At 42.2% G+C, this 16,096-nt stretch overlaps 1 protein-coding gene across 1 annotated transcript in view; it reads right to left on the bottom strand.

Moving 5' to 3' along the window:
* Positions 1-13,950, bottom strand: part of LOC142469188 (uncharacterized) — a 71,170-nt gene extending 57,220 nt beyond the window's left edge. The window contains exon 1 of the mRNA XM_075576150.1: positions 13,698-13,950. Within this exon, the coding sequence (XP_075432265.1) occupies positions 13,698-13,950 (253 nt within the window). The remainder of the gene's footprint in view (positions 1-13,697) is intronic.
* Between the last annotated feature and the right edge of the window lie 2,146 nt (positions 13,951-16,096).

Here is a 16,096-nt window from a genome sequence, read left to right as displayed (position 1 = left end):
AAGGTTAGAGTGCTCGCGCACAGGCTGTGTCAAGAGGCGCGTGGAGTGCCGCGCCACAGGGGCACCCGCCGAGGGCGGGGGGAGAACCGGAGGGGAGCATGCAAAAGGTAAGGGGAACGGAGCGGGAGCAGAGGGGGACCGGGAGCAGGGAGTATTGTGAAGGGAAACGGGAGACTGAGAAGGCGTGCATGCCCTGCGGGGAACGTGCGCAGACGCTGGGAAAGCGTCAGGGACTGCCGCAGAGGGACGGATGTGGGAGGAGGAAGGGAGAACAGAACAGGGAGGCAAGGAAGGGACATGAGAGGCAGGAGGAAGCGCAGTGCCAGGGACCCATGGAAGGGAAGGAATCCCCTGAATCGTCACATAAGGCAATGAAAGGGTTAACTACCAGTGCCATGTTTATTGTGGGTTGCGGGGGTTGGGGAAAGTGGTATTTGACCCATGGTGGGTGTCTAGGCCTTGCAGGGGGGGTGGGGTTACGTGAGGAGTTAAACCCTTCATTACATAGTGGTTAATACTGCTAAAGTAATGAAGGGGTTAACCCCTCCTGCTACCTACCCGTATAAACACCCACCAAGGGCCAAATACCCCCTTAACCCATCCCCGCTACCCCACGAAATATTTAAAAAAAAACAACCCTAATAACCATCCCCAACAACCCAACCCCCCCCCCCCCAACACATACAGTACAGTAATGGGCTAAATTACTATTATCCAGATATGTACAGTATAATACTTCATTTGCCCATTCAAAAAATAACAATATATAGCAGCATAAAGTAAATAAAACTTGCCCTTAACCCTGCCAGGGTGAAGAAAGTCCTCATCACCATGCTCCGCGTCCATGTCCTCGTTGGCAGGAACACAATAATAAAAAATTCAATCTAATGGTCCTTAACCCCTTAATCACCTTAGTGGTTAATAACCGTTATCGTAATTAAGCGGTTAACCCACCCTTCTGGAAGTTCTAACCACCCACCCCGGCACAGGTGCTCCCACCCTCTACCCATTGATTGGCACAGTGGTACATCATGCCCATATAATATGGGCATGATAAACCACTATAACAGTCAATGGCCAACATAAAAAAAAAAAATCAACAGGCCTAAAAATATACAACAATTAACTCCAAACAATAAACAGAAATAGAAAAAATAACCAATAATTCAAAACAAACATTTTCCAAAAAATAAATTGCCTGTGACTGTATTTATCTCTTACCCTAAAGGGTCACAGATTAATACATTAGCAGTCAGTGGGCAATGAAAAACATAAAAAAAAAAAAATACAATAAAAAAAAATGAAAAAAAGGCATTCAATATTTGTCTTACCTTTAGAAGTCTACACCAGTCTAACAAAAATAAAGCCAAAATGGAGAAGCCATGTGTGAAAAACTAAGTACACCTTATAATTCAATAGCTTGTAGAACCACCTTTTGCAGCAATAACTTGAAGTCGTCGTTTTCTGTATGACTATCAGTCTCTCACATCGTTGCATGACCTAATTTTGACCAAGCTTTAGCTGTCGGACAGGTGGCCTCACATTTGACTCTAGAATACTTTGGTATACAGAGGAGTTTATGGTAGACTCAATGACTGCAAGGTTCCCAGGTCCTGTGGCTGCAAAAACAAGCCCAAATCATCACCGTACCATCACCGTGCTTGACAGTTGGTATGAGGTGTTTGTGCTGATATGCTGTTTTTGCTGTGAATTATGGCCAAACATTTCCACTTTGGTCTCGTCTGTCCAAAGGACGTTGTTCCAGAAGTCTTGTGGTTTGTTCAGATGCAACTTTGCAAACCTAAGCCGTGCTGCCATGTTCTTTTTAGAGACAAGAGGCTTTCTCCTGGCAACCGTTCACAATAAACCATACTTGTTCAGTCTTTTTCTAATTGTACTGCCATGAACTTTAACATTTAACATACTAACTGAGGCCTGTAGAGTCTGAGATGTAACTCTTGGGTTTTTAGCAATTTCTCTGAGCATTGCATGGTCTGACCTTGGGGTGAATTTGCTGGGACGTCCACTCCTGGGAAGATTGGCAACTGTTTTGAATGTTTTCCACTTTTGAATAATCTTTCTCACTGTAGAATGATTAAATTGTTTGGAAATTGCCTTATAACCATTCCCTGATTGATGGGCAGCAACAATTGCTTCTCTAAGATCATTGCTGATGTCTTTCATCGTTGACATTGTGTTGACACACACCTGAATGCTCCAGACCAGCAAACTGCTAAAACTTCGGCTTTTATAGAGGTGGTCTATTGATGATCAATTAAACAAGGGCACTTGATTAGCAGCACCTGTCTGCTACTTAGTATCTTAATTCCTATGGAAGCAGTAAGGGTGTACTTAGTTTTTCACACATGGCTTCTCCATTTTGGCTTTATTTGTGTTAAATAAATCATGACATGTGTAATATGTAATGTGTTGTTATTCATCTGAGGTTGTATTTACCTAATTTTTAGGCCTGCTAAGGAACAGATGATTGTTATCATGTCCTGATATGTAAAACCATGGAATTCAAAGAGGGTGTACTTTCCTTTTCACATGACTGTGTATTGTCTTTTACTGTTCATTAAATGTCTTTAAAAATAATGTATGACCCTGATCATTTAATGTAACCTTGTAGTGTTATCATAACTGTGCCCAAGAAATACCTGAAAACCACTGGTAACTCTCAATGTATACAACATTTTATAAATAAATAAATATATTTACCCCCTGCCTAAACAGACTCCAATTTACAGTAGTGCTAACTCTTGTAAATCAGTTCAAAACGCTAACTGGTGAATGGATGTGTAGGGCCTTATTTACTAAACTGTGCTAAAGCATAACACACATACAGCTATGCTGTAAAGTGCATTACATCTTAGCACAGCTTAGTAAACATGGCACATAGTCCTCACAGAGTTATTACATTAAGTGCCTGCAAACAAATGTGATTTGCAATGGGGCTTTCCTTGTCAGATTGCATGTATAGGCAAACTCTGAACTTTGAGAATAGGCCCTTTGTCTCATTACCTTTTTGAAAAAGATTCCATTTACTCACAAATGTTTTCATGTAAGGAAAGAAATCAATGGACAGTCAAAATGTTTGCAGTTGTGTGTGAAATATATTTGTCCTCTATGGACAGCAGCTGAAAATTAATTAATTAGCAAAAACAGAATTTCACCTCTTTACCCTCTGCTCCATAGCAAACCTAAGCTAAATAAACATATGACCATTCAATCTTTTCCACTTAAGGTTAACTTGAGTTTATTATTCAGGCTACTGCCCTTGTGTATTAAGCAAAGCATGAATTATGCATACTAATTACCTTGGATGGGGCAGCTATTTAATGAATTCTTTTAATTAAACTGTAACACAGTGGTTTTACACAGGAAGGTCTATATTTCATCGGTAAACGGTATTAACCTTCATCTTTGTCTGAGCAGATCACACATATACAGAAGAGGGTTTCAGATTAATTCATTAACCAATTCAGTGCCAAGGATTTTGGCAACCCATTAGAAATGTGCGAACCATGCAAAATTGCTGTACAAGGCATTATTGTCTCCTGCTACCTGAAAGAAACTAAACTGTATCTAGATAGTAGCCCATTCTGGAGCAATGAATCGACCTACTGGAAAGTGGAGCTGTACTCCGGGCCTTTGATCTCTTAGGTGAAGTGGTTTATGCTTATTCAGACCTTTTACTCTACATTTATAGCATGGAAAGGGAGAAACATTTTAGCAAAAGATGCAGAATTTGCATAGCTTCTGGCATTTTTGTATGAGTGATGGACTGTATGAAGCTCAATGTCTTCCATTGAGATGAGACAATGTCCCCCATTGTGATGACCCTAACTTGGGCTTCAAGATCCCAAGTGAAGATCTAGCAGCAACATCAGGCATACATATTGTGTGATACCTGAGGAAATGTTGTGGATATCTGATGCTAGCAAATTGCAACTTTGCATGGAGAGAGCCTCGACATCGTGTTTGGAAGAGAATGCAATGCTTAGAAGTTGCAAGAGGTAACAAGCCACACGATGGTGACCTGTTTACTAGTGAGTGGTAAAGTCAAAACAACAAGCCAGTGATTAACTTCATAGTTACATACAGATGTAGCTACCTGTTCTCTACCGCTTGCCGTGCGTTTTGCATTCCAGGAGGTGTCAGAATACAGTAGTAGTACAGTAAATATGAACCCATATCCACTAAGGCAAATATTTACTCAATGTTGTAATGCTATAAGACACCTGCAGGTGCAGAAGGACACCTTACAGGCCGTTCAAGTGAACAGCCCTTAGGGTGTCTTCCTGTGCCAGAAAGTGTCTTATGGCATAGCACTGCTTAGTAAATATGGGTCTAAATGTGTCACGACAGAAGAGTCTGCAATGTCTTGTTTACTTATAGGGAGGCCACGAAATCTGGGGTGTTATTTATAAAAAAAAACTTACACTGCTGGATAATAATTTAAAAGGCTATTACTAATATAATAGGTTACTGAGGAATAAGCGATAATTATTTGAGGGCTTATTTTAATATTGCAAACTTTTTGCAATATGGAGCATACTCACTTTGAGACTCATTTGTCCGCTCAGAGTTGCTTTGGGATGTCCAGAGAAGAGCGAATCCGCCCAAATCCGTTTCCCGGATTTTCTCGCATTTTCCCCCCAAAATCCGTTTCGCCGTCTAAAATCAGCAAACTGAATTTGATCGGTTTTAATCTGCGCGGATTCATCAAAAACCGCTATTGGATACATTTATACAGGATACATAAACTGTGCATTGGATGGAAAGGCTTATCCCATATACTGTAGCAAGGTTGAATGGCTAGTTCACTGATAATGTCACTGACTTTGAAGCAGAGAACCCAGTTCAATCTCACTGAAGTTTCTTTATCAAATTCACTCAGCTGCAAAGAGGGGGCAACATTTTAACTGGATTCCTTATGGTTGATCAATCTCGTGTTGTGTTCGTCCCAGTTTTTTATTTTTGTTTTTGATTAACAAACCCCAGTTTGACTTTGGAAAGTCAATTACCTGCTTTTGCACAATAAAGTGCATTTGCACATTAGATTTATGTCTAGACTTTACAGAGCCATGTAGATTACAGTGTATATTATACTAAAATCACAAAGCTTAACATTTCTGTTTGTGCGTATACTTTTCTCACGATCCAGGTCAAAAATATTGATCTCTTCAGCTTATTTAGCATGACTAGTTCATTGATAATGTACCTGTTGTTCATTGCTTTGCAAGTGCTGATTGTCACCATGTTTAATATTCCACAAGAGCATCAATGTATCATGTACTTTAAACTTCAAGTGGCGTGTATTCATCTAATACACAACTTAATGCAGTGAGAATCAACTTAAGAAATAGGTGACAGAAATAATGAGAGCAGCAATATTAAAATCGATAGATCCAGACTGGTTTTTCTTTTTTACATTTTACTCTGATTTAAAGCCTTCAATTTATTTTACTTTGTACTATTAGTACAGTATATAGGTGTAAAATATTGTTACCATTTGCCAATATGAAAAGTGTTGCCATATTGGGATAGGGATTACTTAGCTTTGGGAGATTGCTTAGCTGGTTTTTGGCTGTTGTTTTATAGAAAAACTAGCCCATGGCATGACACTTTGCCACTGGGAACAACTTAAAGTGCCTAGAAGCCTTATTTCAAAGCGACATATGTTTTTTGACATACAATCTGGTCTATATTCCCAACTGACCCATACTAGATACAGCAAGTACTACAGCTAGAGAATTCTTTTTTCCTGTTGAGGTTATTTTTTGCCATACATGCATCAACTTGTCAGAAAATCTCATAAATATCCTTCGTTGTAGGTTTTGTGTTCGAAAAGTGATGGTATTACCACTACTTTTATTTATTTCTCATACGCAGGGTGCCACTGTTATGTTACTCTCACACCCAGAGTGCCACTATGGGTTTTCTACATACTTAAAATTGCACTTTATTTTAGAAAGACTCTCCCTCTACCTAATTTTACAGCATTGTTATTGCTTAAAGGTACAAGCCCATGTAGCCGACTAAAAAAACAATATATATATATATATATTTTTTTTTATTTTATTTTTAAATGATTGGCTTCTTTAAACTAAAAACAAATGTAACAAAGTTGTAATGAATTAAAGATTTGGCTGTTTTCATTTGGGGGGTGGGGGTAAGGAATTACAAGCTCAATTTCCTAGGGGCCTCTTAATGGGGGTGTTTTATTCATGAAGTGCTTTCTTCACCCACAATACTAAAACTTTTTTTTTAAAACCCATTTAGACTCCTGTGTAGGTTGTATTTAGCTAGGTTAAGATATTTGGCATTGAATAAATTACAAAAGGGCAACATTATTGCTGATGTATTGATGACATAAGTTCAAGGGATGTTTTAAATAAGGTATCATGAAAGATTACATTCATAAATGTTTCTTTAATAATAATAAATATTACACCCATGCCCACCGACAGGATTCATTTGCCCAGTCTTTAGACAACACCTGGGCCCCAGCCATTTATATAAAGGAGGGATGTGGATTATCTGGGGCCATTTTTTCAGTGAAGGAAGATGGGCATTACCTGGGTTGGCCGGGGTGTAGTCACAGAAGTTCTGTTGCAGTCGGCTGGTCCCCCTCCACCTCTGGGCCCAGAACACCAGGCCCTGTAGTGTATGGCTATTTCTTGCAATTTACTGTGCAATTGACGTCATTTTTTATAAATTTCTGTCAGTTTTTAATTCAATTACAAATAGACTTAACACTAATATTATTACCGTATTTCCTCGATTCTAAGACGCACCTTTTTTCCGATTTTCACATGTCTGAAATCAGGGTGCGTCTTGGAATCGATGTTTTAAAAATATATATATATTTGACCCCCTCCTCACTTACGAGCTTTACCGGCGGCAGCATGAGAGGTCCGTCAGTGGAGGAAATAAGTTGGCGGGATCATGAGAGGTCCGTCAGTGGAAGAGAGAAGTTGATGCAGCAGGAGAGGTCCATCAGCGGAGGAATGAAGTTCTGGTTCTGGTGTCTGCCTTCCGGTGTTACACCGCACTCTTCCCCAGCTGTTCTCCTATGCCGCTCTTCTCCGACTCCTGTCTGATGGTCTTCTCCTGCCGCCGCATGCCCGCTGTCCACTGCGTTCCTCCACTAACATGGACCTCTCCTGCCGCCGCCAACTTCATTCCTCTGCTGACGGACCTCTCCTGCTTCCGCCGGTAAACCTGGTAAGTGAGAAGGAGGGGGTCAAATAACACTTAAAAAAATTTTTAAAAAATAATTCCTCAATTCTAAGTGTTAAATCGATGGTCTTAAAATTGATTGCTCATACAATCGAGGAAATACGATATATTTTTTAGCAAACTGTAAAGCTGATGCTTCTAAAGCTGGCCCTTGGACAATATTAGTGAGCACGCTGTGACCTTTAGCCACAAGGCTTAGATAGCGATGTCAACGTCCAAAGACTAAAATCGGTGGGAACTGTAGGATGGTATTTTAGTGGGAAAGTGCTGATTTTTATAAGTGTAACCCCATAGAGGTTTATAAGAATGTTTTCGTTAAAAATCATCTCCAAATAAGTCTCAGTCAAAGAATAGCAGTGAGAGTTAACATGTCTCACTTAGGCCCTTCATGGGAGAGGCGGGATTAATTGAAGGTAGGCTGGGATTTTTTGGGGGTGGGAGAATAATAGCAAAAGAAGGAGAAGGATATATTAAGTTGGTTTGAGTTTAACCATTTTTTGCTCCATCTCAAGTTTCCTCCATATTATGTCTTTGGTTTTCCAAGCTTTGATGGGCGCTTAAAAAATAAAATGGAATACCAGAAGAATGTTTGTTTTGTCTCTTTTCCTGATTGATCTGCTTCTTTTTGTCTGGTATTTGCTAGGGCTCATTGCCACAGCTGTGGGTAGAATGTAATTAATGCTCATGTAACCCTCCTTACTCGGCTCTAAAAGAGGTCACTATATACAGGCAGTGCTCAGTCTCTCAAGCCTTTGCATGATGATGGGTAAGGGCAGGCTGGGAGTTGATGCTTGAATATAACCAGGATGGGTGCCAGGAACTTTTATAAACAAAATGGTGCTTTATTGGACATCCATGAATAATGCTACACAGACATTGACATACTTGCTATGTGACAGAAACTCGCAGCAAACAATAATATTCCAGACTTCATCCCCTGGTTGCTCTTACTCCTAAGATGGGGAAGTACTTAGACTTATTACTCATAGTAAGGTATAAAGTGACAGTCTTTTGCAGCGAGTCAGTAATGCCCAATATCGAATGGGCCTCTAAGAAATACACTTCGAACTCCTGGATTAATAAAACAGCGATTATGTACTGCATACTTTTCCCATACCTATTTAATCAGGATTGCATTTGGAACCTTCTGGTTGGGCCGGTCCAAACAAAATCCTGAGTTACTATGCCGAGAACTCCAATCAAGAGCATGCTTTCTCCTTTTCAATAGTGAGAACGATCTTGGACCCGTGCTTATATAATGGGCACGTTTCTAACTGAAAACTACAAACTACAAACGGTGACAGGACACATCTTTATATACTTAGCTATACACATAAACCTATTTACAGGACTCATGGTGAGGACTCCAGTCTGATCTGGAAAAGCCTTTTTCTAGAGCATTGGATGGAGCTATATATAGCCTTTATACTCCATATAGTAACATAGTAGATGAAGTTTAAAAAAAGTCAAGTTCAACCTATGCTAAATTTAGATGACAGATACTTTATCCTATATTTGTACTTACAGTATATTGATCCAGAGGAAAACAAACAAAAAACCACAGTGAAAAATTATTCAATGATATCTCCTAAGGTGAAAAATAAATATTGGTAATCAGATTACTCCCTGGATCAACATCCTTCCCATTTTTATTTATTTGGTATATCTCTGTATACTTTTCCTTTCTAAAAAGATGTCCATCCTTTTTTTGAACATATCTATTGTATCTGCCGTCACAGTCTCCATGAGTAATGAATTCCATATTTTAACTGCCCTTACTGCCCTTTCCTTTGTTGCTGGTAAAATCTTCTTTCCTCCAACCTCAAGGGAAGACCCTGTGTCATTTGTACTGCCCTTGGGATGAATAGTTCTTTTGAAAGTTCCTTGTATTGTCCCGAATATATTTGGATATAGCTATCATATCTCCTCTTAGACGCCTCTTTTCTAATGTAAACAAATCTAATTTAGATCACGGGTCACAAGACATACAAAGGAGTGGCATCCCTTCTACATAGTAATTCTACACCCCATGGGGAGGATAGTAACCTGAGTGAGCCCATACAGTTAACCCATTCGGACTATCAACCTTTTTACTGAAATAGTAGACCCCAAAGAGGGGGATACACTTGTATTGGGTCATGACACAAGTTGTTGGTTATTGAAGATAGATCATAGCCTGGCTTCAGGCATTTCAACTCTCCTCGTACCTCTATGGCCCTTTGCTCTCCTTTGAAATTGTTATTCATATTCACTTGATAATAACCACATTGTTCAATTAACCATAAGGCTTATCCTAATGATGTTCCCTGTGTGAGGGCTAGCATGCCATGGGCCCTTATGATGTCCAGGTAATGTCATGCTATTTTTGCTCTTTTTCTAGAGGGAGCTGGCATTCCCTGCTTCATCAGAGCCTGTACACTGGGGGCTTGTTGTGACCACGTGATTGCTCCGGCAAGTGATATTGTGGTCGCAATCCCAGAAGACTAGCAACACTTTGCTGCTTCCGGTCCTCCAACAGCAAATAGGTTAAAAGGTACTATGACCTATAACAAACCTGATGAAAGGGAAAGTAAAACAAGTACAAATTTCATTTCTCAGTGGGGTGGCTGAGCGAGGCAACATTTTTTACTTAAAAATGACGTGCATCGAAAGGACTAGACGTTCTGCATGAGACAAGGTTCCAAGATTCCCAAATAATATGGCGATCATTTATCTGTAACGCCTGTATGCCCGCAGACCTGGCCAGTCCCCAGTACTGAGGTGGGTAAGGTTATAACACGCACCCACAGCAGTGAGGGCGTGCCCGGAGTGTGGTAATGCGTTGCCGGGCCTGTTGAGAAAGGGTTAACGTATACTTGCAACGTCCAGGATGCCAGAGTTTGGATAGTAATGTCCGTGTGCCAGAGTTCAGGGGTAATAGAGAGCAGCGTGGTGATGTCCGTAAGCCAGTGTTCAAGGATTGGAGAAGGCAGCGTAGTCGTATCCGTATGCAGGGTCCAAGGGCAGGAGAAAGCAGGGTAGTCCAATACAAAGCAGAGTTCAAGCCAGGGAGATCCAAAGGTAAGCAGGGACAGGAACCAGCGCTGAAAGAGACAGGAGAGCCAAGCATAGAGACTGCACACACAGGGGTCACAAGAAGCTATGCAGAGCAATGAGCTAGAGGACAGACAGGGATTATAAAGGAGGGAGCACCAATGGGAGAGGAAGGAGTAGCAGAGGGTTGAGTGAGAGGTTGCAGGGATAGGTCAGAAAGAGCAAGGGAGGAGACAGGTGAATCACACAGGGATATGGCTTGTACGCTATGGCGGAACCAGGGCTCTGAGAAGGCCTATATCTGGAGCATGTGCGTGCGCCCTCTGTAAGGGTTGGATGCGCGCGCACAGTGTGTGCCAGGGAGCGTGAGGAGCGTCGCGCCGCGGGGGCGCTCGCCAAGGAAGGCGAGAGAGCAGGAGAAGCGGCAGAAGGAGGTAATGTGGCAGGTGGGGGAATAGAGAGACGCCGCGAGCTGTGAGTGCCGCGGAGGGGATCGGGGGTTTGGAGGTGTGTGCACACCTTGTGGGAAACGCGCGTGACAGCTGGATGCGCGTCCGGGCACGCCGCAGAGGAATGGGTGAGGGAGGAAGAAGGGACAGAAGGACGAGGAGGCGAGGGAGGAAGGTCAGAGGCAGAGGGAGCAGGGGTGAGTGGGACACATTGGGAAGCACGAATCCCCTGAACCGTCACATTATCAAAGTCTCCTGGTTGTAAAACTAGCATAAAACTGGTGAAGAAAGTACTCCAGAAGGGTGCTAGAAAAAAAACAATGTTGCACTAGTTTTGCCCTACTTAGAGGTCAGGAGGCTTTGATAAATGGACCCCAAAGTGTCATCAAAGTCGCCAGGCTGTCAAACTGGGGCAAACTGGACAAAATAAATTGCACCAGGTTTCTAGAATATAATGGGACATCTAGCTCTGAAAAATATGATGCTTTTTTCTCTCCAATTTCTAAGGTTACACATCGCGTGCACCCGTTTCAGCCGTGACCTGTGGTCTGCGGCTTTCAGAGCAGATCCGACAGGGGGGCGTGGCTGGGGCGCGTCCATGATGTCACGCAGCTGGTTACCCCTCATTGGCTGACCCGCGCCGTGATGTGGCCAAGGCGGTCGCGCATCTCGGCTTGTGCGCACACGAACACATGCCGACTGAGGCCTACCCCATAGAGGGCTGTGCCTTATGTGTGGCGTACACACCATGGCGCCTGCCGCAGCAGCCACTGGGGACCTAGCCTAAGGCCTCGGTCCCGCTGCGCTCGTTGGCGCGGGCGGCCATGTCGCGAGTTCCCCACCAGCAGGGGAATCCTGCTGAGCCGGTCCCGGTCCCCCCTGGTGGCACAGAGCACTACACGCTGTGGCGCGTCAGCCGCTAGGGGACACAAGAAAATGGTGATGTCTAGCGTTGACGCGTCACGTGGTGTGGCTGTGAGCCAATGGGGAGGGGAGGTTTCGGCAGGAGGAGAGGCTTTGGGGAGCGGGGAGGAGTGTGGAGTGAAAGCGTGAGTGCCTGTCTGTGTGTGTCTGAGTGCGTGCGTGCCTGTCTGTGTGTGTGTATGTGTGTGCCTGAGTGCGTGAGTGCCTGCCTCTGTCTGTGTGTGTGTGTGTGTGTGTGTGTGTATGAGTGCGTGAGTGCCTGCCTGTGTGTGCGCACGTGTGTGTGTGTATGAGTGCGTGAGTGCCTGCCTGTGTGTGTGTGTGTGTGTATGAGTGCGTGAGTGCCTGCCTGTGTGTGTGTGTGTGTGTGTATGTATGAGTGCCTGCGTGTGTGTGTGTTTAATACTTACCATCAGCAGCTCCAGCCCGAGTCCGTGGAGGGAGGGGGGGGAGAGTAGCGGGTCCCTCCGCTCAAGCCACGCCCCCCCCTCCCTGTCAAACCTCCCACTCCCGCCCACCTCCCGCTCCCGCTCGCCTAAGACAGGTGACTTTGATATGTGAGCTCAACATGCTCCAATATATCAAGGTCTTTACTCCAATTTGTGTGCCATATTTATTAGTTTATTATTTTGGAGGGTCAATAGGAGACAAAAAAATCTGCTCAGGTTTAAAGTGGCGTAAACCTTTCAGGCTAATAATTTGCATCACATGTAGGAAACGCTCATACATTTCATGCCATTGAAGGCAGAAAATCGAGCAACGTGTCAAAACAAACTTCACTCTACATGTCTTGCTTTAAGTTGATACTACCAAATATGTTTGTTTATGATGACCATAAATTGATGGAAATTGAAATGTGAGTTTAATTGATTGCTACTAATAAAGAAAGTATTTTATAGTTACACAATCCCTCGTTTATTGCTTTTTCTTTTATATATTTTTTTTCTAAAATGTACCTTTTCAACTTGCCATTCAGTATTTGTGGGAGAAGACATCAGATAGTGTTAACTTATTTTGATTCTATCAATGTACTCGAAGACAGCGTGGGGGTGGGAGGGGGGAACGCACAGTAAACAGAGCTGATAGCCACTCCATCTGTGTTATGGCACACGATGATAGCTAGATGTTAAAGGTTTGATATATAGATCTATTTTTTATTGCCAGCCCTGCCCCGAAGAAAGTATTGAAATTTCCAGATGAGTAACCAAACAATAAATAGATGAGACAGTTGCTGTGAATAGAAGATTTTTTTTTTCTTTTTGCATAATAATGAGAAATTGTAGGATAATGCACTTTGCAGTTCACACTTTGTCTATATTATTTTGATTAGTTGAATGTAAAAGGAAGGAAGATACACCAATAAACCTCTGTCAAATGTTTTATTATTTAGAGATTAAGTTTAGTAGTGACTGTATGAGCGAATAATAATAAACAAAGGGGATCTTCAAAACGAAGTAAGAAAAAAGCTTATTTTTTTGTGGCAGGTGTCAAATAGGTATTTTATTTTTCTTGCTCTGTCTACGTGTGTGTGTGTGTGTGTGTGTGTGTATACATATATACACATATATACATTTATACACATACACGCAAATATATATATATATATATATATATATATATATATATATATATAAATACACACACACACACGTGTATATGTGTACGTATACATGTATACAGTATGTATATATGTGCAGATCTGTCTTAGACATGCAAATGAGCACACAGTAATATTTCCATTTGCTACAGTATATGCTTTACGTGGAGGGTTTATGTCACTTTTTTACCCACCGTAACTTGACTAAGTGTGGTAAAACCTATCCCAAGCTTCAAATTACAAAGCCAGTGTAACCAGCTTCACACTGATGAGACCCTATAGGTCAAAATCGCTTCTCGGCCTTTTGGCTAAGATCAAGTATAGTGTCTATCCTACCTGTGGCAGGAGTAGGATGGACAATGGCACACACTTGATCCTCTGACCTGGTCGAGAGGTGGGATGAGCTCAAGATTTCTTGGACCCACGCTGCTAGTCACGTGACATACCATAGACAATGAGTGGGAACTCTGGGAGAGTATCACCTTCTAAAGAGAAGGTGGGTCGCTCTAGAAGATAATTCAGAGGATGATGATGCAAAGTACGTTGAAATTCCACTACTACTTGTTCTATATCTTGAACAGTTTTGTCTGATTCAACGGAATTATATCTCTGCATCTGGCGCAGCATTGTGGATGTTCCAAGCTGATAGGTCTTCCTGCTTCTGCTTACTTTGAGCTTGTATAAGCTGCTTACAGCCATGCATTTGATTTCTGGATCAGGGTGGAATATGTCTCAGACAGAAGAAGAACTCTATTTTGTTTTTTTATCCTTTCACACTGCATGGCTTTAGCAGATCACCTTGCGCAAACTCAATTCTGATGTTTTCTAGCTTCACAGAGGCAGAGCAACCACACTGTTTTAAAGTGTCAGAAAGTGTCTATCTCTATAGAACTTTGTCCAAGTTTAGTACCACTGCTGCTAACAGCAGAAACAAGCACATCCAGCTGCTCTTCTTCTGACTTTGAGGCTCCAATTACAAACATGTTGGATTCTGCATTGCTGCCACTCTTGCTTGCATTTTCATTCTATCTATTAGTGATAAAGGACAGCAATAGTATGATGTTTTAAGGACATTGTGGCAGGACGGCCTCACAATAGGGTCAGTAAGAGTTTTTAACAGTGGGTAATGCTTTTAACTTCAGTGGTTTATTTTCCACAATCAAATAAACATTAGGCACACCATCCCTTTAAGGCAAACACAAAACATAAAAAGAACGCCTACTCCACGGTAGGAAGGCTAACTATACAGTATAAGCCTAGCTGGCTGACTAAACCGGTTACCAGCTTTAAATAACAGATTAGTGTATAGAAAAATAAGATGAATTCTTTATCTGGTCGGTGGGTACTCCTGTCGTGAAAGAGTCCAGGCAATCCTTGTGGATCCAGTAGCCTGGACAAAACAGCTCTGTAGTATGCAACATCCAGCTACTACCAGCATTAGCCTCCTTATCAATCTGCCTGACAGCTGCATTAATTCAGCCCTGATTGCTCAGGTATCTCTAACTGGGTTAACCCTCAAACTGCTGGTTTCAGCAGACAGAGGTATGTTTCCCAGGCATACTTCTCAGCCAATGATTTCACCCTATCACAGACAGATTTAGCATATAAAAATATCACTTGTGAGTACATCAGCATGTCTCAGACAGGACTGCAATCCTGTTTTTCATCATTATTTCTTAGTATACAGTGTTTCCACTGTGGCCAGGGATTATGGGAAATAACCAACAAATGTGCATACAGTGTCACCTTTTATTCCATGTCCATTTTAACATTAATCCCTATAAGCTTATGCCTACCATATTACACAGCTTTTCAGCATACAGTGCAGCCAGGGATTCTGGGATAGGACATGAAAATGAGCACACACAGTGCCTTCTTTTACTACATATCCATTTGTACATGGACCCCTGAAGGATGATTGCCGCATTACACAGCTTTTCAGCACAGCCTGGGTTAAAGAAGTGCAGAGCCAGTAACCTACTCACAGAAAGCTATTTTGACCTTTTGGGTCTCTTCAGTGTGATGTTGGTTATACTGACTTTGCAATGGGAAGTTGGACATATTTCAAACTCTGTCTATAATTCTGCAACCTTCTTAAAATTATAAATAAAGTAAGAAGACCCCTGATCATAAATAAATTAACATGTTGTAACCAGGTTGACACCACTCCGGATTTGACCCAGAGACTACGGGTTTTGGCCACATATCTCCGGCTATGGGTTTACCTAGTAAACCTCTGTGTGGTGACGTCTCCCGGCCTCCTCAGCGTACTCCCTGCATCTTCCCCTTCAACTCCTGTCAATATGGCTGTGTGACATCACAGCATCTCGTGACGTCTGTTGCCACGACAAGACACTACATGATGTCACAACGCGCCACATTGCCATGACCACGTGATGTCACGTGACGCCTCAAGGCGTCCTGTTGTCATGGCAACTTGATGCCGCATGACGTTGCGATGTCATGTAGCGTCCCGCTGTCATGGCAATGAAGCGCCATGTGACTCCGTGCGGCCATAGAGACGGGTTGCAGGGGATGATGCCAGGAGGATGTCGGAAAGATGTCGGAAGGATGTCAGAAAATGCCAGGAGATCTTCCTTTGTATGTTTTTTTTTAAAAAGAGAATTGTTATTAACAGAGCATTAAAAAAACAGTCTAGACAAGTGTTCCATGCCACTATCCTATGTCAAGTATTTAAAGTCAGATGTTGAATGCAGTACGTTTCTTTAATGTATTGCTGCTGTGATTGTATTTTGGAGAACCGGCAGTACAAATAAAGTCACTCAAAAGGGCCAGATTCAATAAAGTTAAAGATTGTCTACAGACCAATGTTACCACTTAAGAA

This window comes from Ascaphus truei, chromosome 18 (genome assembly GCF_040206685.1).
Source record: "Ascaphus truei isolate aAscTru1 chromosome 18, aAscTru1.hap1, whole genome shotgun sequence".
Lineage (NCBI taxonomy): Eukaryota > Metazoa > Chordata > Amphibia > Anura > Ascaphidae > Ascaphus > Ascaphus truei.
This window is presented reverse-complemented; position numbering and strand designations above follow the sequence as displayed.